This window comes from Lissotriton vulgaris, chromosome 3_1 (assembly GCF_964263255.1).
Source record: "Lissotriton vulgaris chromosome 3_1, aLisVul1.2, whole genome shotgun sequence".
Taxonomy (NCBI): domain Eukaryota; kingdom Metazoa; phylum Chordata; class Amphibia; order Caudata; family Salamandridae; genus Lissotriton; species Lissotriton vulgaris.
Window position 1 is genome coordinate 1430076454 of NC_141689.1, and position 22486 is coordinate 1430098939.

The following is a 22486-nucleotide window of genomic DNA, read 5'->3' on the forward strand; positions in this document are numbered from 1 at the left end:
AATGGCTGCGATTTCTGTCTTATGGTGTGCATATGTTGTATCCCGGGACGATCTAGGTTTGGTCTCTGGAGTCCTAAGTGGTTGCTCTTTGGCTGCGAGATTTTGGAGCGAACGAACACATCTCTGGTCGCAACGAACACATCTCTGGTCACCTTAAAGACCTCCACTGGCTACCCGTCAATAAGAGGATCACTTTCCGACTGCTTACCCACGCACACAAATCACTCTACGACATCGGTCCAGAATGCCTCAACTCACGTCTGTCCTTCTACACCCCCTCCCGCCAACTACGTTCTTCCAGCCAAGCCCTCGCCACTGTACCTCGCATCAACAAGACCACCATGGGAGGCAGATCCTTTTCTTACCTGGCTGCTAAAACATGGAACTCTCTCCCCGCTTACCTTCGCCTCACCCAGAACCACCTAGCATTCAGAAAGCAACTTAAAACGTGGATATTTGACAAGTAATCCTCCTCCCCTTCCTAAGCGCCTTGAAACCCTCTGGGTATGTAGTGCGCTATATAAATTCTGTGACTTGACTTGACTTGACTTGACCTCAGCCTTCTTGGGGAGAGGGGAGGGAGTTTGGGATTGCTTGGTGGGGGGGCCTTGGTACATTGGGGGACTGTGGAGAAATGGGTTGGTCGGAATACCTTCGCTCGGGGTTACTTCTGCATGCTACTCACCTGACATGTTGTCTATGGTCATCGAAAATGGATGTAGAAGGGTGGGGCGGGGTGGCATGGTAATAGCGAGGGCGGGATGGTTGCCTAATGATGCCTCTTAGTATTGGTACGTGGAATGTTAAGGGCCTGAATTCCCCGCAAAAACGTCAGAAAGTATGGAAATATGTGATTGACCACCAGCTTGATGTTGTGGGTCTCCAGGAGACCCACTTGGCACGTAAAGATGAACTTCGCCTCCGGCATAAGCACTTCCCCCTCATATATAGATCTTCTGCCTCTACGAAGCATAGGGGAGTGGCCGTCCTCTTTCGGGCGGCCCTTCATTTTCAGCCTATGGATGTGCGCAGCGACAAACAAGGCCGTTGGCTGATGGTGAAGGGTCTGGTGCATGGCAGGCTGAGCACTTTTGTGGTGGTGTATGCCCCCAATGCGGGACAAAATGGCTTTCTGCAGGGGTTGCTGCGAAGGATAGGTGACTTCGTTGAGGGACACCTGTTCCTGCTGGGGTACTTTAACTTGGTGTGGAAAAAGGAGATGGATAGCTCTGGATCCCAGAGGGCTAATGCGGGTCTGTTCTCTGCCGAGACACAGCGACTTCTGGGTGACCTGGGCCTAATCGATGGGTGGCGTTCCATGCATCCCCTATCCCGTGACTACACCTTTTTCTCCCATGCCCACAACTCTTACTCGCGTCTGGATCATATCTTTCTGGGCCAGGACCTCAGGGAGGATGTCCGCGACTCTAGCATATTCCCGCTATCTGTTTCTGATCATAGTTTACTGGTGCTCGGACTTCGCTGGTCACCTCCCGGAGAAGGTCTCCGAAAGTGGTACTTTCCGGCAGCGGTTGTTAAGGATGAAACCTCAAGCAAGGAATTAAGGAAGGCTATTAGGGAATTTTTTGCTCTCAACCCTGTTTCTGATACCTCTATATCCACTACCTGGGACGCCTTTAAGGCGTCAATCAGGGGTACCTGCCTGGGCCTTAATGCCAACCTCAACAGGATGCGTCGGAAGGAGCGGGAGGAGTTAGAAGTGGAGCTTGAAGTCCTTGAGCAGGAGCACAAACTAAACCAGTCTAGATTGACCCTCCGCCCTTTGACGGCTGTTAGGGGGAAGTTGAAGGCCCACTATAATAATAGAGCAGAATTCACCTTGCTAAGACTCAGGCGCCTCTCGTACTCCCAAGGGAATAAAGTAGTGAGGCACCTGGCTCGTCAACTTAGGGAGAAAAGGGAACGGGATTACATTGGAGGTGTTCGGGATACGAGGGGAGAACTGCAATATCGCGATGAGATTAAGGCTGGACTCTTTGGCCGCTTTTACTCGGACCACTATGCGGGGGACGACCTTGACTCCGAGCCCAGCGGGAATATCTGCAGGGTCTGCCTATACCACAGGTATCGAGGGAGTGGAACGATCTATTAGCTGCCCCGTTCGCTCACGACGAGGTGCTGGATGCCATCAAGAACCTGAAGCTCCAAAAAGCTCCGGGGCCGGATGGCTATACCGCTCTCTTTTATAAGACATATGCCACTGAGGTGTGCGATTTTCTGGTCTCCCTATTTAATGACCTGGCTGAATCCGGAACCGCACCTGGCTCACTAGCCGAAGCCGTCATCTCAATTATACCTAAGCCCGGGAAGGACCCCACGCAGTGCGCTTCATATCGCCTGATAGCCCTCCTCAACATCGATGCCAAACTGTACTCCTCGATTATTGCCGGCAGACTCCAAGATCTGATGCCGGCAATTATACATCCGGACCAATCTGGGTTCATTAAGGGCCGCCAGACCCATGATAATTCTAGGTGGGTGGTCCACTTGATTGAGAAAGCTAACAGATTCCAGATCCCAGCAGTCCTAGTAGGCCTTGGCGCGGAAAAAACTTTCGACCGCGTGAACTGGGGCTTCATGTTCCACACTTTAGCTGCTTTTGGGTTCTCGGATAAGTTCTTATCGATGGTAAAAGCAAACTATTGCAACCCCCGCTCTAGAGTTTCGGTGAACGGCCACCTGTCTGCATTTATTTCACACTCACGAGGTACCAGGCAGGGCTGTCCTCTTTCCCCCCTGCTCTTTGCCCTAAGCATTGAGCCATTAGCGTTGGCAATTCGGGAGCACGAAGACATCCGCGGTCTTCCCTTTACTGGGGAGCAGCACAAAATCTCCCTATTTGCGGACGATGTCCTGCTCTCCATTATGGATCCGGCACACTCTCTGCAGTATGTTCAGGAGGTGTTCTTGCGCTTTGAGGAGGTGGCCGGCTTCAAGGTCAATTATGACAAATCTTATGTTCTGAACCTCACGCTATCACACGCTGGGGTGGAACAAGTGCGGATGCTCACCCCGTTGGCCTGGGCCTCCAGCTCAGTTGTATACCTGGGAGTCCATTTGACACCCACGATCGGGAAATTATACTCTGCGAACTTTCCACCGCTGCTGGCAAAGACACGGGCGGACTTGGATCGATGGAAGCCCAAATACATATCGTGGCTAGGCAGAATCCACGCCATCAAGATGGTTCTCCTTCCCAAATACCTGTACCTCTTTCAGGCACTCCCCATTCCACTGGATGTAGATTTCTTTCGGCGCCTTAAGACCCAGATGCTCCGGTTCATCTGGCAGGGGGGTCGGGCACGGTTCTCCTTTGCAACGTTACGACGCCACGGGGGGAGGGAGGAGTGGGGCTTCCCGATATGCATTTGTATTACAAGGCGGCGCAGTTGAGAGTGCTGGTAATATGGTCCCAGCAGACCTCGGAGAAACACTGGTTGCACATGGACAGAAGTGTCGCGGGTAGATCTATATGGGACCTGGCCTGGAAGCCCAAGAAGGATAGGCCCTTAAATGCCTACATTAGTACTCCCACCAGTACCACCCTGAAGGTCTGGGACACGTTGGCCACTGACGAGCGTTGGTCTACCTTTCCGTCTCCGTTCACACCTATATACTTTAATCCGGATTTCCCACCGGCATTGCAGGAGGGCCCTTTCAAGATATGGAGGGAGGTGGGGTGCAGAGCTTTGACTCACATGTTCCATGGCTATACGCCACTCACCTTTGACAACTGTGTGAGGGACTATGAAGTTCCCCCATCCGAGCGATTTCACCATCTCCAACTGCTCCACTGGGCTACCACTCCCAGTGTCCTAGATGCGGCCACAAGGTCTCCGTCGCCCTTTGAGGCCTTCATCCTTCGGACCTCAGCCATGAAAGGGCTACTTCTTACCTCGGCGGTATCGCCTCGCCCTCGGTATATGGAACAATGGGAAGGACTCCTGGGACGGGACATTTCAGACAAGGAGTGGTCAGCACTGTGGCGAGATATTACTGCGCACAACCACTCGATGGACCTGAGAGAGGCCCACCTTAAGACTCTCATGGACTGGTACTTGTACCCGTCCAAACTCCATTGTATATTCCCGACTACCTCTGATAGATGCTGGAGGGGCTGTGGCCTGCTGGGGGACTTCCGCCATATTTGGTGGGATTGCCCGATCATCCGACCATACTGGGAGGAGATCCTTTCCCATGTTAAGGAGATCCTTGGATACCCGGTAGAGGGCTCTATAGCCTGTGAGCTTTTGACCTCCGAGATCCACTTCTTGAACATCAGACGCGTGCAGATAAACAAATCCTGTGGCTCTGTCTTGGAGCTGCCAAACTTTCCCTAGCGTCAGCCTGGAAAAAAGCAGAGGCTCCGGCGATCTCCCTGTGGCACGCAAAATTGTGGAAACTGCTTAGCATGGAACGAGTAGCGGACATCTTCCTGGGCAATTTCAAAAACTTTCAGTTCCACTGGGGCCCCTTGGTCCGCTTTCTCTCTAAGGGGTTGCCTTCTGCAGTTTGCCCATCCTCCATACGAGCGCTCCATCTATTCCAAATCTAATGGAGGACCCACACTGACTGAATGATTGTTGAGTGTTTTTATCGCCACCACTATGGGGGGTGGGAGGGGTGGGGGGGGTTACTTTCTTTTGTTGAAACTTGTTTGAGGCACCCACACAGAAGATAAGGCCGTTCAGATTCAGGCATGATGAGTTGTGTGACGGGCGGCCTCCCCACGGGTGATTGCATGTTTAACTCATTGGTTCCTTAATGCTGTGCTCAGCCTACAACAGCTCCTTTGCCGTATGACACTGCCCTTCTGCTTTGCCCGATAACAGCCTGCTGTTACTTAAGACTATTGCCATATGCCTATACTTATGCCCCCTGCGTGGGACGATGTGCGGGACTGCCGCTGTTCTTTATTTCTGTGTTCTTTCTAAAGATACTTAAAATAAAGATTTTACACAAAAAAAAAATAAGTGAAGCATTTTAACGAAGTCCTTTCTGCGTCTGGCTTCGGCGGTAGACAAATCAGAAAAGATGCGGCAAAGGGGTACTTCAGGCGTTTAAAACTGCCTCTGGTGAATTACCTTTGACAATACTTGTTCTTTGACTCGCTATACATTCAATCCAACCTAATGCATATTTCCTAACTTACACTGGATAAAATAAACAGAACTTTCCCTCAGCCTTGCTCTAACTACTTCAGATATTAAGTCCCAGAAGCAGGATTCAAACATATGATGTTGGATTGCCATGTTGTAAGTATATATTCGTCTGAGGTTCTCGAGAAACTACAATGGGTGACCAGCTGTGAGGACCTCGTACTGTTGGAGAGCTGAATTCTTGGTTTAAATAAGTGCACAAAAGAACTGGAGAACCGAATCTACATTTATGAGTCTGGTAATGCGCACAGCTAACAAAGCTACCCACATAAGGATGGAAGGCTAGTGTTCCTATTTCCTTCACAAACTTGGCTACATGAAACCCTTTGATGGATGGAAGTGGAAAGCACAGCACTTCATAGAGGTGAGGTAAGGGGCCTCTGGAAACACACAAGTGTTCGCCAACGGATGAAATTATACAATTGCTGACACACTTTGCCAACGATTATTTGAGAACCCCCTTGAAATACATCAGCCTCCTGCACACGCACACTAGCACCTTTGCAATTCACAACCATTCTCCCAGACCCCAATATCACTTCCTTCCAAAACTGTTATTAATATCAAACTACACAAGGACCGCACTCACTCAAACCACAATACCAACAGTTAGTAAATACGATCACAAGTTATGCATAGGGCACCAGCCCTCATTGCATCTTTGGGTAAATGTTGAAGTATAGCAAATATATGCTAATCCCCCTGAGATGAGGTATAACAATATGAAGTCTCTCACTTGTATTAACTTGTTTTGTTATTTTTCTGTTTTGAATACAAAATCCAGATCTAATATCACAAGTAGATTAAAATTAAGAACTAACATGAGAAACTGTAAGCTGCGCTGACCTTCAACTTGTCTACAATATTAAATATAGGATTGGATATATTGTTGACCAATGTACAATGATACAAACTGTTGGCACAAAACGTCAATAAAACAAATTACAATTAAAGTAAGAAAATCAGTTTTAAGTGACTGAACTTTTTTTTTTTTTTTTTTTACAAGAGGGTCAATAGTTCTTGCCACACTGTACAAATAAAAATACCTATCTACTTCCAAGACAAAATTAGTCATCTTTAACCATCAGGTTCTCTATAAAAGCATGAGAATGTATTAGGCACTCTTTACTATTTGTGGGAATACTCTTTGGACACACCTCCAGTCCAACTGAACAATATGTTCAGTTGGAGGAGCAGCCGGATCATGGAGCCCCATTGGCAGACTCACTGCGTTTTAAGTTCACTGAGAGAAAAATTTCATAAAATGTAAAACAGGGGTATGGTGGCACAGCATCCCCAACAATACAAGGACCCTTTTTAGTCCCGATGTTCCACTAAGATAAAAAATTCCAAAATCTTTCCAAAACTGCTTAAAAGGATATGCAAAAACGGCAATATGTGGAGACAGAAAGGCAATTCCGAGATTGAAAAAGGGAGCACAGTATTTATCTTCTACTCTACAAAATTAGAATCAAGACCATGTTTATTTTAATTAGGTTTATTTATTAAGGCAGACAAACACCTAACACCCATAGGCACACTTTAGGGCTGAAATTTCTAGATTGACATTTCTAAAAAATGAAAAAAACTCTGGGAGCTCTCATCGCATACAGACTTCAGGAGGATTTCTAATCTAGCAAACAGGTAACAGTAAGGTCTTCAACAACTTTCTGAAATTTAGCAGCGATGGCTCTTTACGGAGATCTAGTACAAGAAAATTCCAAGACCTAGCTGCCACCACTGAAAAAGCTCTGCTGCCCAAATTATCTCATCGAAATATTGGTGCTTTTAGTCGGTAGGCCTACTCAGATCTTAGACTGTGTCCCGGTACAGAAAAAGAAAAAATCTTAGTTATAAGACAAAATCTTCCATCATAAATAGCTTTGTGTACCAAGCAAAGATAGTTTAATTGTATATTTTACCTAACTGCCAATCAGTGCAGTTATCACAAGTGAGACACATTCAAATTTGTTGATGTTCAATATCAGCCTGGCAGCTGCATTGAGAACAAGCTGCAATTTGTTCATGGATTTCGCTGGCAAACTTAAACAGATTGCATTGCCATGGTCAAGCCTGGCCAACACAAAATAATTTCTAATCTATAATCTCTGTTGGAAATTGAAAAGATAAAGCATTCTTTTCAAATACTCAATCGAACAAAGTAGGTAATTCACCACATAATTTATTTGGTCCTCCACTGTAAGGCAAGAGCGGATTTTCACCCACAATTTTTTTATACAATGCAGAGTATAGAAGGAGCTCAAAAGGGATCATTTCCCTCTGGTGTCCATCTCACAGGAAGCAGAAATTCTATGTTCACCCCATTTAGTTTTAATCAATTGTGAGACATCCAGTGTTGTGCATTTTCTAAGCATTCCAGTACAGTAGCAGTAATTAAGCTAGGATCTCCAGCATTGGTAAATAAAATCTGTGTGTCGTTTGCACACATAACACTATTTAGGCTGAACAATTGATTTATAAGGTACGGTCTATAGTTCGAATACCAGGGGTGAGAGAACCATTCCCTGAGGTACTCCACAAGATACGATTTTAGCACCAGAGAGGTATGCCAACTTCAATCTGAACAGTGCAGTCAGATAGCAAGCTCTTGAATCAACTTAGGGCAGAGCCCCGGGTGCAGAGGCCATTCTTCCTGCTTCTAGGCTTTGGCCAGTGAGGTGAAGGTGCCCAATATAAACACACTTCTCCACACCGAAGATGTAAGGAAACTTGGCCATTATTATTTCGGAAAGCTCACAAGGATGTTACTTCTTTCCCCACATGAAGCACAACATCACAAAAATGTGAACATTGTAACATCTCAACTTAATTATGACACTTCAGCGTTTCACCTTACCAAAGAAATCTATTAACAGCTTTCCGTAATAAGGCTATATCTCATCTGTGGGCTGCACGGCTCAGAAGCAGCTTGACCGCCCTTTAAGAAAATATAAACATCCCACCTCTCATCCACAGACGTTATTTTTGATGACTCCCATATGATACAATGTATTGTTTGCGTGACTTCATGTTGTACTTGGTATGCATCTGCTTAATGTTCACTAGACATCAGCCTTTGACATAGTATTAGGAGGAAATAACTTTTCACCGCAATTAGGCAAAGGGGTGCTGTATAAAATATTAAGATGTGTAAACAACTATCAGTTGCTACACATTATTAGTTTAGCAGAACGGTGATTATTATTAGGAGCATATTTTATAAGTGTTGTACCTGAGCCAATGAAACTGCTAAAGGGTACCAGGATACGGTGTGTGCATCTGAAGAGTGAAACATTAGGTTATGTATAGATTTCTTCAATGTGTGTCAAATGCTATTATCAAGAAGGCTACATGCATTGTCATCCATTTATAATTTGTTCAAGTCCAAAAACTCAGAAAGTGTGAAGTCATACAGAACATCGGGAAGTCAGAGACTCTCTGACCATCAACTGCCATGTTACAGTTTGCCCCCTACCAAAACAACATGGCAGGAAATAACCACTTTGGGCAAGATGATGAGACATGATACCATAATGCTACTTTCCACACAAGGATAGGTATGTGACAACAATTGTAATGTCCATATTTGCAGCCCCTTACCTTTCTTACGCTGGTAATTGAATGTAGGAGTGTGTGTGTGTGTGCGAGTGTGAGTGTTTATTTTTAACACTTGCCACTAACACATGTGGGGATCTGCAACTTACACTTTCAAATACGAGCAAGGAAGACTCAGTGTCACTAAGCTAAGTACCAATAAAATGTGTAATAGAAACACTTAGAGAGAGACGAACCAAAAATCTATGCAAATACAGTAAAATACTATTCATGCTATCTGTGATTGGCTTTGCTTCTTACCTGGTTTGTAGTGAGGTTGCACAAAACAACATCTCCAGCTGTTGTAGCAACACATACAGACTCTTGATCTGGCAAATCCTGAATTCCAACAATGTGCCCACTTCCATCAAGTGGGAGGAATCCATCTGCGGTCAGAGATACTTCACTGGTGAACTGTTGTCCCCGGATTTAAAGGGAAAAAAACATTCAAACATGAGTAGAATATTAAAATACAGAGTCCCCAACTCCCTGGTCTATTGATCATATATCAAACTGTAAGGCTGAAAATCATTTCTAACATAATAAAAATATTCAACCGTCATGAAACAAAGGTTTTAGCAAAGATTACGGTGGCCACTGGTGTGCAGATGAGTTGGCGAGCAAGGTGTTTATTTGAAGAAAATCATTATCACTAAACCTATATTTGGGGAAGAGCATTGACTATACAACTTTCAAGCATAGGAAAATGTAGAAGCAGAATTGAAACATCAAGACAATTCTAGCAGCCCGTCTAGGAGTGGAGAGCTGGGGGAACATAGACGGATACCACATTTAGGAGTCTACCCTCCCATTGCCCATGGACTGCCGCAAATCGGCCCTGATCGTCCACTTTGTGTTGCAAAAAAATAAAGGGGGAGGTTCTTTTCACTAATATACCCGTCCCTCGCGATCCTGCTGTGAACTCCACGTGTGCCACCATTTTATAGCCTCGCCTATCCAGTGCACGACATGCTGTCCCCGTGAGGTGTGTCTCTTGTAGTATTACTAGTGCCGGGCCCTGTCGTTTGATTGCTTGTAGGACCAACCCTGTCTTTATTTTGTCTCCCAGCCCTCTAACATTCCAAATGAGCAGCCGAAGGGGGGGGACTGCCATGCGGCGTGTCCCTTCATCCAAGGCTGCTGTGTGTGATTGTTGTGCCATCTTGTGATCTTAAGAACGTTCCATGTCTTTCTATCACCCGCGGCAGCATGTTCTCGCCGCCACCAGTGGATCTGTATGTGTAGTTCATGACATAGTGTGCCATAGCGTGTGAATCTTGAACCAAACTAACAAAACTCCCCCCTCCCCCCTCACTGCCTCCCTGCTCCACGGACATAACACCGCCCGCTTCCCCAACTTCGCAGAGTGCTTAACCCCATCCCAAACCATCTTACTTTCCTGTGGGGGTAAAGAGTCTCGTAACAGCATTGGCTCTGCCCACCTTACTCAGCTTCACCCAGTCTTAAGTCCCAGGGTCGTCTTCTCGGCATCAGGGATGTTCATCAGTTACCTTGCGGAGTAATGGGTCGTCAGGAGTCCGGCGGTTGCCCACCATCTTCCGACCCGACTTCGGATGTTCTGTCCTGAGTTGTCGGGCCTTCCGTCTGAGCGCCTGTGTGGGATCCGGTATGCTGGCCTCAATGTCCTCTGTTAGATCGGCGGTACTTCCACTTGTCTCCATCCGTCGAGCCAGTCCTGCGCTATCTCAGGCGTGTCGAAGAACTAAGTCTTTCCGTCGGCCACAACTCGCAATTTCGCTGGAAACAACATTGAGTATGGCAGCTCCTTTGCCCTCAGGGCCTTCTTGACCTCGAAAAAGGTTTTGCGACGCCGCGCCACTTCTGCCGTATAATCTGGGAAGAAGGCCAGAGTGGCGTTCTGGAGCTTGATGGGTGGTGAGACTCTTGCCGCCTGCAGAATTACATCCCTGTCTCTAAAGTTGAATAATCGAGCCAGGACCGGTCGTGGTGCGGCACCCGGCTTCGGTGCTCCGCCGGGTACTCTGTGCGCTCCCGCTATCGAAAAGAACTGAGACAGGACTTTGGGCTGCAGTTTAGTCTTTATGAGGTCTTCGATGTAGAGGTCATCGCCCTTTTACCTTCTGTTTCCGGAATGCCTAGGATTCTCACATTGTTCCGGCGTGAGCGTCCTTCCTGATCATCCAGTTTGCTTGCAGTTGCTTCGTCACAGCCTCCATGCGGTCCGTTGCTATCTGTAGTTCCGAGGTGTCTACTACGAGTGATTTTGTGACCACTTCCACTTGCACCACCCGTTCAGACATTTTGTGGAACTCCGCACGCAATAAATTGACATCAGTAGAGATAGAGCCCACCATTGTTTGGACATTGGAAAGAGTCTTCATGATGTCTTCCAGTGTAACTTTTTTGGCCCCCTCTGTCTCTTGACCCTTACCCATGGAGGTGCGCCCCTCCGTGTGTGGTGGGTTGTGTTTTTCGTAGGCGTACTTATCGAGCTTGGCCTGGGTCGACATGTTCTTGGGCCCTCTGCCCGTCATGATGAGCGACGTTACCTGGTTGCGGTGCGCGACGCCTGGTACACCAGTTACTGAGCCGGTGATTATGATGCTTGTTTTGAGTCGTAGCGAATAGCACCGTGTGGGGCAAATGATTGCGCGGGGACGGTTCTCCAGTAAATGGTCGTTGCGCTTAAAACTCAGTGTCCCTGGAGGTCTTCCGGTCTTTAGTTGACAAAAGGTATGATCAGTCTATATTCACAGGGAGGGCCCCCCTGTACAACGCAGTCCTGCCTGGAGGTCCCGTGTTGCAGGCCAGGCGATGGTGGGACCTCTCTCCAGGGTACCGCATGTGTGGTCTTCTGAGGTCGGCTGTATTTGTCCACTCCTCCGGAGTTCCGGTCCAATGTGGCCGCCCTCAGCCGTCCAAGTCGCACTTCCGCTGGGGCCCGTTTCAACTCGAGGCCGTTGTCACAGCAGTGCTGGAAGGCCCTATTCCGGCTGTTAACGGCTGGACCTCTTCCCGACACCCGATTTTTACCGGGGTTGGGTCAAACGATGCCGGTTTCCCCCATAACTCGGGATCCGCTTCTTCAGGAGGGATTAACCCGGATAATTGTTACGGATGTATTAAAGGAGCCGCAATGCTCAGAGAGCTCCTTTGCTACGCAGCCGCCATGCTTGGCTGCTAGCCAGGCCCCCAGCCCTGGTGAATTTTGCTAAAAGATTAGGTGGGAGGCCAGTTAAAGAACTGCTCCAGATCTCCAAGGCTAAATGCATTTCTACAGGGACATATGGCGCTGGGCTCTGGGGAATAGAGCAGGTAGAAACTATCCAACCCGTCAAGAGTCGTTTCTTACGCTATCTATTGGCCACCCCCAAGAGCACAGCAACATATGTGACACACATGGAAGTAGCCTTGCCATATGTCACAGACATTATTAAGTTATCACCAGTATTGCTATGGCACAATGCATGGGTAAATCCAGAGACCCCCTTAAATAGAAAGATCTTAATGGATTGCCTAGCAATGGATGGAGCCACTAACATTAAATGGTTCTCTTACGTTAAAGCCCTGTTGGATGAAACTGGTCTTCCCGAATTCTTTGTTAACCCAGACAGCATGGCAAACATTTCAAGATCTGCTCTCAAAAAACATCTATTGGCACATCTAGAGAGCAAAAGATGGCGGGAAGAGAGACACAAGAAGACGGTCATGGCCCATGACATGGTTACTCTTAACAAGGGGTCCAGCTGTACCTCTTGATCGAACAACCCCCTTTTACTCGTATGCTTTTGACTCGTTTTAGGTTAAAAACCTTTTTTAGGTTAATAACCCTCCCACAGTGCAACGACTGGTGTATAGAAAAGCGACTTTGCCCTTCCGACAATGTCTCCCACCAGTCTAATATGCATTGTATTTTCTTTTGCACTTTTTATAGTAAGCCGAGGCTAAAAATCTTGAAACCCTTACTTGTATCCTGGGGTCTGAGGTCATGCAGAGGGGCATATGACAAATTAAGATCTCTAGAAAATGAACATACTATTTTTGTTGTATCCTCCCTACTGAGAGCTGTTATTAGGCACAGAAACACGATGCAAGCTTAAACTTGCACCCGCACATGTTTTATTATACGGACCCTTCCTGGCCTAATCCAAATAATTTCACATGGCTATGGTAACATATTATGACATTTCTTGTTTTTAAACCTTGAATTCTTACTGATGTAATGAAAATGTAGTATTTTTAACCAATATTGGAAATGTAACTTTTAAATGTGATTTTTTAACTGTACGCTTTTATGTGAATTTGTTTTTATAATTCGAATAAAGCACTTTTGAAATGAAATGAAATAGTTGACTAGGTATGGTTGTGGGGCACTTCTCTTATACGTGACTAGCACCGTCCAGCCATGTTTTTTCTTTGCGAGGGCGGCTTTGTCGACAATCATGGATTTTTGTTTTGCTGTGCTGTTGGCTATTTTTTTGAAGGCCATTAAGGGGTGGTTTGTATTCCATGCCTCTCGCATGTTAAGTTGTGTCAGTGCGTCTTCCAAAGATGTTTTCCATACGTTTTTTTCATTTGTTCGGTTATTTATTTCGCACCAACAATGGCCCATCAGCGTGTCCTCACTTGCTGCCCTTAATTTCCAGCACATTTTTAGAATCCTGGCTTGCCTGACTTGGTGCTGATTTGAAAGCCCGAATTCCAGGCGTACTTGTCCTTGTGATACGAACCTTGGTATGTGAAAGATATATTTGAACAGATTTGACTGTTGTAAGTTCAAAAATTTAGCGTCTTTACCTCTGAATAGCTCCGAACCATACGTAAGGGATGGTAGAAACTTTGCCTCAATCACTTTCAAGAGGTAAAGGTTGGAGTTTTGTTTTCAGTAACTTTAGAGCAAACCATAGTTTATTAGACTGCGCTTTTCTATGCAGTTGGTGAGTTCTTAATGACCAACTTGAGTCGACCACTACCCCCAGGTACTTGTAAGAGTTACTTAACTCTATAGTAGTGACCGCGATGTTAGAGAGCATTGTGTAAAATAAAACCCAAGCTTTATTCTAAAAGAGAGATTCCTTGCATTTTGTAAAATAAAACCATTTTCTAAAGGTGTTGTTTGTTTTGTGTTATGTCTCCTGCTTCGCCGAGTGTTGTGCCATCGTGTGGGAGCTGTAGAAGCGAAAGCAAGACAGGCGCTTGGCGCGGTAGGATTCTGCACACCTGCGGTCCCAGCCTGGCCACTTGCCTGGACTCCGGCAGACCTTAACTGATCTTTGGAGTGATTGGGGCCAGGCTCATTCCACCTGTTATACGGTCTGCAGGAGCCGTGGAGATCCGAGCAGGCCTGAGAGAAAGAAGGGAGACGGTCCTGCCATTATCCCTGCGGGCAGGTGGAGGTAAAAGCTAAAAGGCCAGGACCAACACTGCGGGAGGCCCCGCACTGACAAAAGCAACTGGACATACCAGGGGTTTGAAAAAATGGGGAAGGACAAACCAGCTCATGCGTCCAACCCCAACATGATCACCCAATACATCACCCAGCGTCTCTCTAAGCAATGGATCACAAGGCAGACGGGCCCTATGGGGTCAGTGAAGCTGCCAGCAAGCCGTCTCGAGCCGAGATTCTGGCGGCCATCCAGGTTCAGAACTGCCCTGGAGAAGCAGATCGAGACAGTCTCATTAGACGTGAACTTGCACAGGGCAGACTTACGCAAGGTCCCGGACAAGGTATCCACTGTGACATCATACAGCTCCAAGGTGAGGTGGCACAGTTGTCCAACACCACAGGTGCACGGGAACGTCGAGCAGAGGAGGCAGAAGGCCGGGCCCGCCGCAGCAACATTAGAGTCCTGGGGATTCCGGAAAGTGCTGAGGAGGGCAAAACCGAATGCTTCCTAGAACACTGGATACACACCAAGCTGTGCCCAGGGGGGCTCTCGGGGGTGTTTGTTGTGGAAAGGGCGCACAGGGCATTGGTTTCCCCGCCTCCCCCTGGGGCCCCTCCCAGGGCCATAATTGGCAAAACCCTAAACTACCAGGATAGAGACTGCATCCTTCGAGCAGCAAGGGAGGCCATGGAGTTAACCTATGAAAATGCAAAAGTGTCACTATACCCCGATCGTTGGAGTGAATCAAAAGCTCCACGAGTTGCAATTCAATATATATGTTGCTTTACCCCGCCAAGCTGAAGGTGATCTCGCAGGGAAGGTCCACTTTTTTGGGTCCACTTTTTTGAGTCCCCTGAGGAAGTGTGGGAGTGGTTGGAGGTCCAAGGGGATGCTCTTCCTCCTCGGGAGCGGAAAAGGCACCAGAAAGAATGGGGATGCAGGCCTCCGAGAACTCCGAGAACTCTGGGGTGGCGGCATAGGAACCGCTCAACGGACATGTATGTGAAGTTCCCGGGCCCGGGTGACTCCCCACCACGGACATCGGGGGGAAACTCTGCATTGGAAACAGAGCAAGCCAACCTACTCCAAATGGACAAAGTGATCCCGGAAGACCACCTTGGACTCAGCCCCGTCTCCCCCGGCATTGGAATGATTGACATGCCTCAAGACACTGGGACGCCATTCCGGTAGGCAAACATGTACAGCATCCCTAAGGGATACCCAGCCGCTTAGGCTACGGGGGGGCATGCAACGGGGGATGGGATTTCAGGGAGATGAGAGGTAGGGGCCCGCTATTTAGCAGGTACTCTGCCGGCACAAAGAGTCGCTCAGGGAGGCTGTAGACCAGAAACCGATGGACCTAACCCAGAGTGGAGACCGCAGGATTAGTATCCGGATTCGAGCGGTTGGGCAAGGTCGGGAGCCTGAAATTGTTCAGGGAAAGTTCTACGGCCCCGGTTGGGCTGATGGGGCAGATTTGAACATCCTGGCACAAGCATGGGGAGGGCTTAACCGCATGCACTGTTGCAGATCCTATGCCAGTGGGTGGGGGGAGTTATTGGGGGTTACTCACATTATATGTTCATATGTTAGTTAAACAGCATACAATGGGTGAGCCAATTACGTGCGAGATGGAGCAGGGGCACACCAACCCTGTAAATCACAGGGACAATGGGGACTAAGATCATGAGCTGGAATGTACAAGAGCTGGGCACATATACTAAGCGCTATAGGGTCCTATCATTCCTCCGGAGGCAGGACGTATCGGTGGTATGCCTGCAGGAAACCCACCTGGATGAGGCAGAAGCCCAGAGGATTGCGAAAAAATGGAGGGGGCAGATCTTTCATTCATCATTTTCTATTTACGCCAGGGGGTCCTCGTATGGGTGGCCCCAGGGACTCCGTTCGTCTTGGAATACATGGAGGCGGACATGAATGGACAAATACATTCTACTAAGAGAAAAGCTAATGGTAGGGAATTAGCAATACTAAATATATACGCCCCAAATGTAGTTGACCCAGACTTCTATCACGCCCTTCAGGGAATACTGGAGTCCGAACAGGAGGTGCCTCTTATCTGGGTGGGCGATTTTAATTGTGTGTTGAACCCCGAGCGCGATAGGTGCCCACCTCGTAGAGGGACAAAACCGCGAATGACATAGAAACTATGGGCCAGTTGTAGGTCAAGTACATTTACCGATTCTAAAATACCTAATATTACTGATTCGGTAAATGCTATGTAGCAAAAAAAAAAAAAAAAAAAATCGGTAAACATTACCGAATCTGTAAGATTCGGTATTTACCGATTCGGTAATTGCCATTCATTCCTATGGGCCTGGAGGCCCATAGGAATGAATGGTAAATACTGATTCAGTAAAATGGGCGAAACATTCAAGGGTGCCAGGGTGTCACTTTGACACCCTGTTGCACCCCTGAATCGTGCTTGTGGGTGGATGTGGCTCACATACAGCCACATGGCACAGTTGAAAAATCACGGATTTGCATTTTCAAATGTATTTGTTATTTACCACCATCTTATAGTTGGTGGTAAATAACGAATCCTAAAATGGAAAAAGCACTTATTTGAGTGCTCTCTACATTGCAAATTCGGTAATTTACTGATTCGGTATTTTAAGGAATCAGTAATTTACCGATTCCTTGAAATACCAAATTGGTAAATTACCGAATTTGCAATTTAGGCCACCTACATCTCAGTAGCCTAATACCGGTCGGTAACGGCCGAAATTCGGTAATTTCGGCTGTTACCGACCGGTATTGGACGACCTACATCTGGCCCTAAGTGAGTTCATGGGAACTTAGGGGCACAGCACATTTGATGCCAGAGACACCCCACCCAGAGGATATACACCTTCTACTTCCCCAAACACAACACCCACAGTAGGTTGGATAGGGTGTTGGTAGCGAACCGGGACCCCGGTATATCTATCGTAGTGGCCCATCGGGCCTGATTCCTCTCAGACCACTCCCCGATTGCTTGCACAGTCTGCTGGGGGTCCTCTGCCCGAGGGTCTGGAGGTTGTAGTCAGAGATTCTGGACGATCCTTTTAGTAAACAGCACATAGAGGGAGCCCTGGCAGATTACATCACGCTGTACTGGGAAGGGGCAGACATGCCTAGGGCCACAAAGTGGGAGGCATTATAGGCTGTGGTGAGAGGAGCCTGCCTTATTTTGATGTGTTGGGTCCGCAAGCAACTCCAAAGAAAGCTGCCGGCAGAGGAGGTGGCATTGTTGGAGGCATAAACCCAGGACTGCTCGGCCCCATCAGAGGAGACTAGAGGCACTCGGACACGCATAAACGATATCTGGGACAGGCTAGATAAATATACTCTCAGCCAATACCGGCAGGCCTTACACAGGGAGGGGGACAAATCAGAATGCCTACTATCCTGGATCCCCAGAAGGGAAGAAACCCCCGACCCAATAGTGGTGCTGTGCACGCCTACAGGCGCAGTGGTCTACTCCAAGGCAGCAATACTACAGGCTCTTCGATTTCACCTCAAGACCTTCTATATGGCGGACCTGACAGTGAGTGAAGAAGCTTTTCTCCTTTACCTACAGACCCTAACCCTGATGATACTTCCAGAGCAGGCCAGAAAGGACCGGGAGGTCCCGCTCTCCATCAAGGAAGTACAGTCTGCATTACAGCAGCTTCCGGGAGTTCCCCTGTAGCGATTGTTAGCCCCCTGAGTTCTACTGGGCCTACGCGGGCACGCTGAACCGAGCCATCCTGCAAGTACATGTGGAGGCCACTGAGAAGGGTATCCTACCTCCCACTATAAGGCAGGGCGAAATATGCATGATCCTGAAACCGGGTGGGGTCAGCCGCGAACCCTCATCATATCGCCAAATCACCATGTTCAATTTGGACAGAAAAATATTGTGTAAACTTTTAGCTTCCTGCCTGGCTCCACACATGCCATACCTCATACAGAGGACCAATGTGGCTTCATATCGGTACGAAACACTGCAATGAACATGCACCAACTCAACCACATTATGCAGGAAGTGAGAGACTGAGGAGAAGAGATGGTGCTCGTGTCTATAGAGCTGGTTAAGGCTTTTCGACGCAGTAGACTGGGGTCACCTCTTGGAGGTCCTCAGGGTCGTGGGGATGGCCCCCAGATTCCGCCGGTGGGTCTAAATTTTGTACACTCAACCACGGGCTCGGTAAGACTAGGGGGGGTTCTTGTTCTGAGGAGTGGGTGATAGGACAAGGCATCCGTCAGCCAGGGGTGCCCGCTCTCGCCCCTACTATTCGCCTTGGCCATTAAGCTGTTGACGGTGCTTGAGAGAGCGGACTTGGACCAGTGGGAGAAACAAACCATACCATCTCCTTATACACAGAGAATGCACTCTTCTATTTAGCTTGCCCCCAGGTAGCCACCCCGAGCTGCTGCGCCACCAGGATAGGTTTGGGGAGGTCTCTGGCCTGAGACTCAACCGTAACAAATCACTGATCTTCCTGCTGGCAGACATGACTGCAGTGCCCCTGGGGGACATCCCAGACTTAGAGCTCAGATGGGAACAGGCAAGTTTTAGGTATCTGGGGGTCCAGATTGTGTTGACCAATGTCCAGGCAATGGCCCTAAACTTGGACAGGACCCTCACGGCCCAGCAGCGTTAGGTGAATTTCTGGAACACCCTCCAGCTGTCCTTAATGGGCAGGCTAACTATTTCAAAGATGGCAATGCTCCCTAGGTGCCTTTATGCACTTCAGAACTCGCTCTGCTCGATCCCGACACAAGTATTCAAGCAATTGAACACAATCCTGACCTCATTACTGTGGGCGGGGAAGAGGAGGAGAGTAGCCCTCAACACCCTGACACGTAGATATGAGGAGGGGGACTGGAAGCCCCACACTTTGATCTATACTGCTATGCTGCGCAACTGCAGCCAGCGGCTCCTTAGATGGCAGAAGGGGACAGCTGGGAAAAATGACTGTTCGCTGGCAGGCGAACCTAGGGGCCCTCCAAATAGCGCTGATGAAGGGCAGGGGGGGGGGGCGGCGGGGGATCTCCCGTATGTAGTGCGACAAATGCAGAGCATTTGGCAGCGGTTTGCTGGAAAAGTGGTACGTCGGACGCCATTCCATAGAGAGCTGCCTATTTGGATCCTGCCCTCCATCAGAGAGATGAGAACACACGTGTCTTTCCAAGCCTGGACGGACGGCAGCTGCGAAGTCTTCGCACACATTTTTTCGAATCAGACCTTCATAACATATGAACAGGCAAGCAAGAGTTTTGCTCTTAGGCAGGGTTCTTATCTGCAATACAGGGGAATTCAGGAAGTAATCAAGGTCACCGTGCCACAAAATCCGGACATCCTCTAACCGACACATACCTCAGATATTCTGCTTACATGCGGATCCGGCCACAGGATGATATCACTCCTGTACAAAGCCATGAAGCAGGACTCTTCTGCCCCGCCACCACCGTCAAGGACTGCTTGGGAGAGGGACCTCAGTACACACAATTAGGAGAGAGGGCTTCAGCGACTATTAGTGATCTCACACATACAGTCTCCTGTAATGTTAGGGTCAAACAGATTCACTACAATTTCTTACATCGCACTTACCTCACGGCAGTGAAGTTGAGAAGCATCGCCCACAATAAGGATGGTAAATGTCCCATGTACGCTGCTGAAAACGCGAACTTTAGCCACCTGTCATGGGAGTGCCCTGAGGTGAGGCAGTTCTGGACACAGGTGGCAGAAAAGATACGTACAGTCACAGGTCTCCTGCTAAGGGAGGAAGCGTTGCAGTGCCTATTGGCCCATAAACGTGGGCCCAAAAACATAAACTGCCATATAAATTACTTCTGTTGATGCTTGTCTTGGGAAGACGAGGGGTGGCCATAATGTGGATGTGGCAGAGAAGCCCAGATATAGCAATGTGGCTCAGAGATACCAGAGAGTGGGTGTTAGCCGAGGAAATGCACACAAAACTAACACATAATGACAAATAGCTACCGTCAGACCTCACGGAATGGAGAGAACTGTACAGTACAGGGCTGTCAGCAGGAGAGGGAGGGATGGAACAAAGTGCATGTGAGAGTAGCAGGAGTGTCATCAGCGGAGAGGAAAACCAAAGGAGGGAGGGTGAGGGATAATTGATATAATAAGGGCTCGCCCTATGGCAAAATGTCTTACACTGATGTGCTGCATGTTACTATAATGTAAGCCAGAAATTTTGTGGAATACAAAAGAATTCATGTTGACACCAGCTTCGTTCCCGTGATCAAAGGACTTACATGACACTGTATGCTGTAATGTTGGTGTTTTAATGTCAAGGAAAAATGAAAAATAATGTGCTTTCTTTTTTTAAATGCCTATATAAATAAAACTGTAGGGGGAGAAAAAAAAAAGAGTCCTCAGCAAATGCACAGGAAAGGTAAGGATATTAGAGGGACTTCCGTTTGGAGAGCAGCTTAGAATGATTGCAATATCTCGGCCAGTACACTTGTATGACACGTGCATGTTGTTGAGAATAAAGATGTATTCCGATATCCTGCGTCTATTTTGTCGCTGTCAATAAAATAACTTTTTACAATTTTTGCCAACCCTAATTTCTGCCATGCTGGCTACATCTTGGTGACCAATGAGTACTGAATGCACACTCTGCTGAACTCCGAATTAAGGTTCTCTAATGTGGCTACAATAACTCAAACAAGCATTGTCAAAACTAACAGGTATGGTAACGGTTGTGAGCCTCTTGGCTTTGTCAATGCTTGTTATGCTTTGTCATGGTTTTTGCAAAATATTATTGTTTAGAACCTGCCGGCAATTACCTATAACACTGGCTAAAAGCAAAATTACTTTTTAATCACAAAAACCAACATTGACATAGTAGTCCCTAGCACTAAAGAGATCCACTTTGCGTTAGAATGAGCTCCTTTTGAAACAGCTCAGTGCCATCACTGAAAGTGAAGTTAGCCAATGGCTAAAGTGGGCTGAACCACTGCTGTATTCTCTAGTGTGCGGAAGAAAATAAGAAAGACATCACACCAGTGGAGAAGGACAGTGTGAAAGCCTCTCAAGTGAGTATGTCATCTATGCCAGGTGTAAAACATGCTTAACATGCCAATTTAAACTCACCTGCTGTGTTGTCGGATCCAATTCAAAAATACCATATTCTGAGGCGATGAGCACCGTCCCACTATCCGAGTGGATGGAGAAACACTGTGGGCTGCCTAAACCCTGGGCAGTACTGCAGTGAAGTGCTCTCAGTAACTTCAAGTTCCGCATGGTTTCAAGGAGATAATGAAGCTGTCACCAGCCAGGACCTACAGTTAAACAAAAATATATATATATAACTCCTGCGCAACACAAAGCCATTACCAAGAGTAAAGGAAAGGATACATGTAAATGGTGAACAAAAAAGGGCACGCATTAGATAAGCTAACAGTATTTTTCCAATTAGACTCTGAAGTATACAACAAATCTCTTAGAATACATAAAATACCATTCAAATAAACAATATCACATTTCGGGCATATTTACGACACTCACTAATTACAAATTAATTCAGTACCTGAGAAATGTCAGACCAATGACCACAGCACTAGCCTGGCTTTTCCAGAGGCTAAAGCAGACAGAAGCTGTAGCAGTAGGAAAGCGCCATGTGTGAAAAGATGATCACGCCCCCTTTCAAAGACTGCAACCTATCGCTGGCCGCAGCGCCCCGCCGTTCAACGTGCCTTTACCAAGATGGCTGTGACGTTAGTGTGCCTGGTGCGTCTTATGCGCAAGTTCGTTCTGATGGTATGGTGGCCGAAGAGTGTCGTGCGAGTGTATGACCATAGGAAATAATAGAAACACAGGAGAGCGAGAAATTAAAGGGCCGTAAGCTTCGTGCGGGCTGAAGAAGCAGCGGAAAAGGGTGGAAGAGAGAAGGGAACCACTAACAGGAAAGGCAGGACCTCAGGAGGGCGCAGAGGGATAGGGCAAGGATATTTTATTTATTTATGTATGCGTTTTTATATAGCGCGAACTTTACCCGAAGGCGTCAGAGCGCTTCACAATAGGAACAGAAAATTACAAGTGAACAAATTACAAAAGCAGACGGTAAGTTACATGAAGTAAAAGTGACAATTGTGAGCAAACAAAATACACGAGGTATCAAACAGTGCATTACAGGAGGAAAAAGTGACAAGTGTGCAGGTTATAAGAGAAAACAAAGTACAATTAGAGGTAATATACTGCAATATATGCTAGACTCTCAGGCCAAGAACAAACGTTATGTAGGCAATGGTGGCACTTGTGCAAGTATTGAAAGCAAACAAAATGTGAGAGGTAGCAAACAGTGTGTTACAAGAGAAAAGTGG

The 22486-nt window shown here is 47.4% G+C and overlaps 1 protein-coding gene across 1 annotated transcript in view; it reads right to left on the reverse strand.

The window, feature by feature from the left end:
- ELP1 (elongator acetyltransferase complex subunit 1) overlaps positions 1-21815 on the reverse strand; it is a 686929-nt gene extending 665114 nt beyond the window's left edge. Inside the window, exons 1-3 of the mRNA XM_086963713.1 lie at positions 21694-21815; positions 21258-21445; positions 9036-9188 (exon numbers count right to left, since the gene is read on the reverse strand). Of these exons, the coding sequence (XP_086819839.1) occupies positions 9036-9188; positions 21258-21407 (303 nt within the window). The 5' untranslated portion in view covers positions 21408-21445; positions 21694-21815. The remainder of the gene's footprint in view (positions 1-9035; positions 9189-21257; positions 21446-21693) is intronic.
- Positions 21816-22486: the final 671 nt, after the last annotated feature.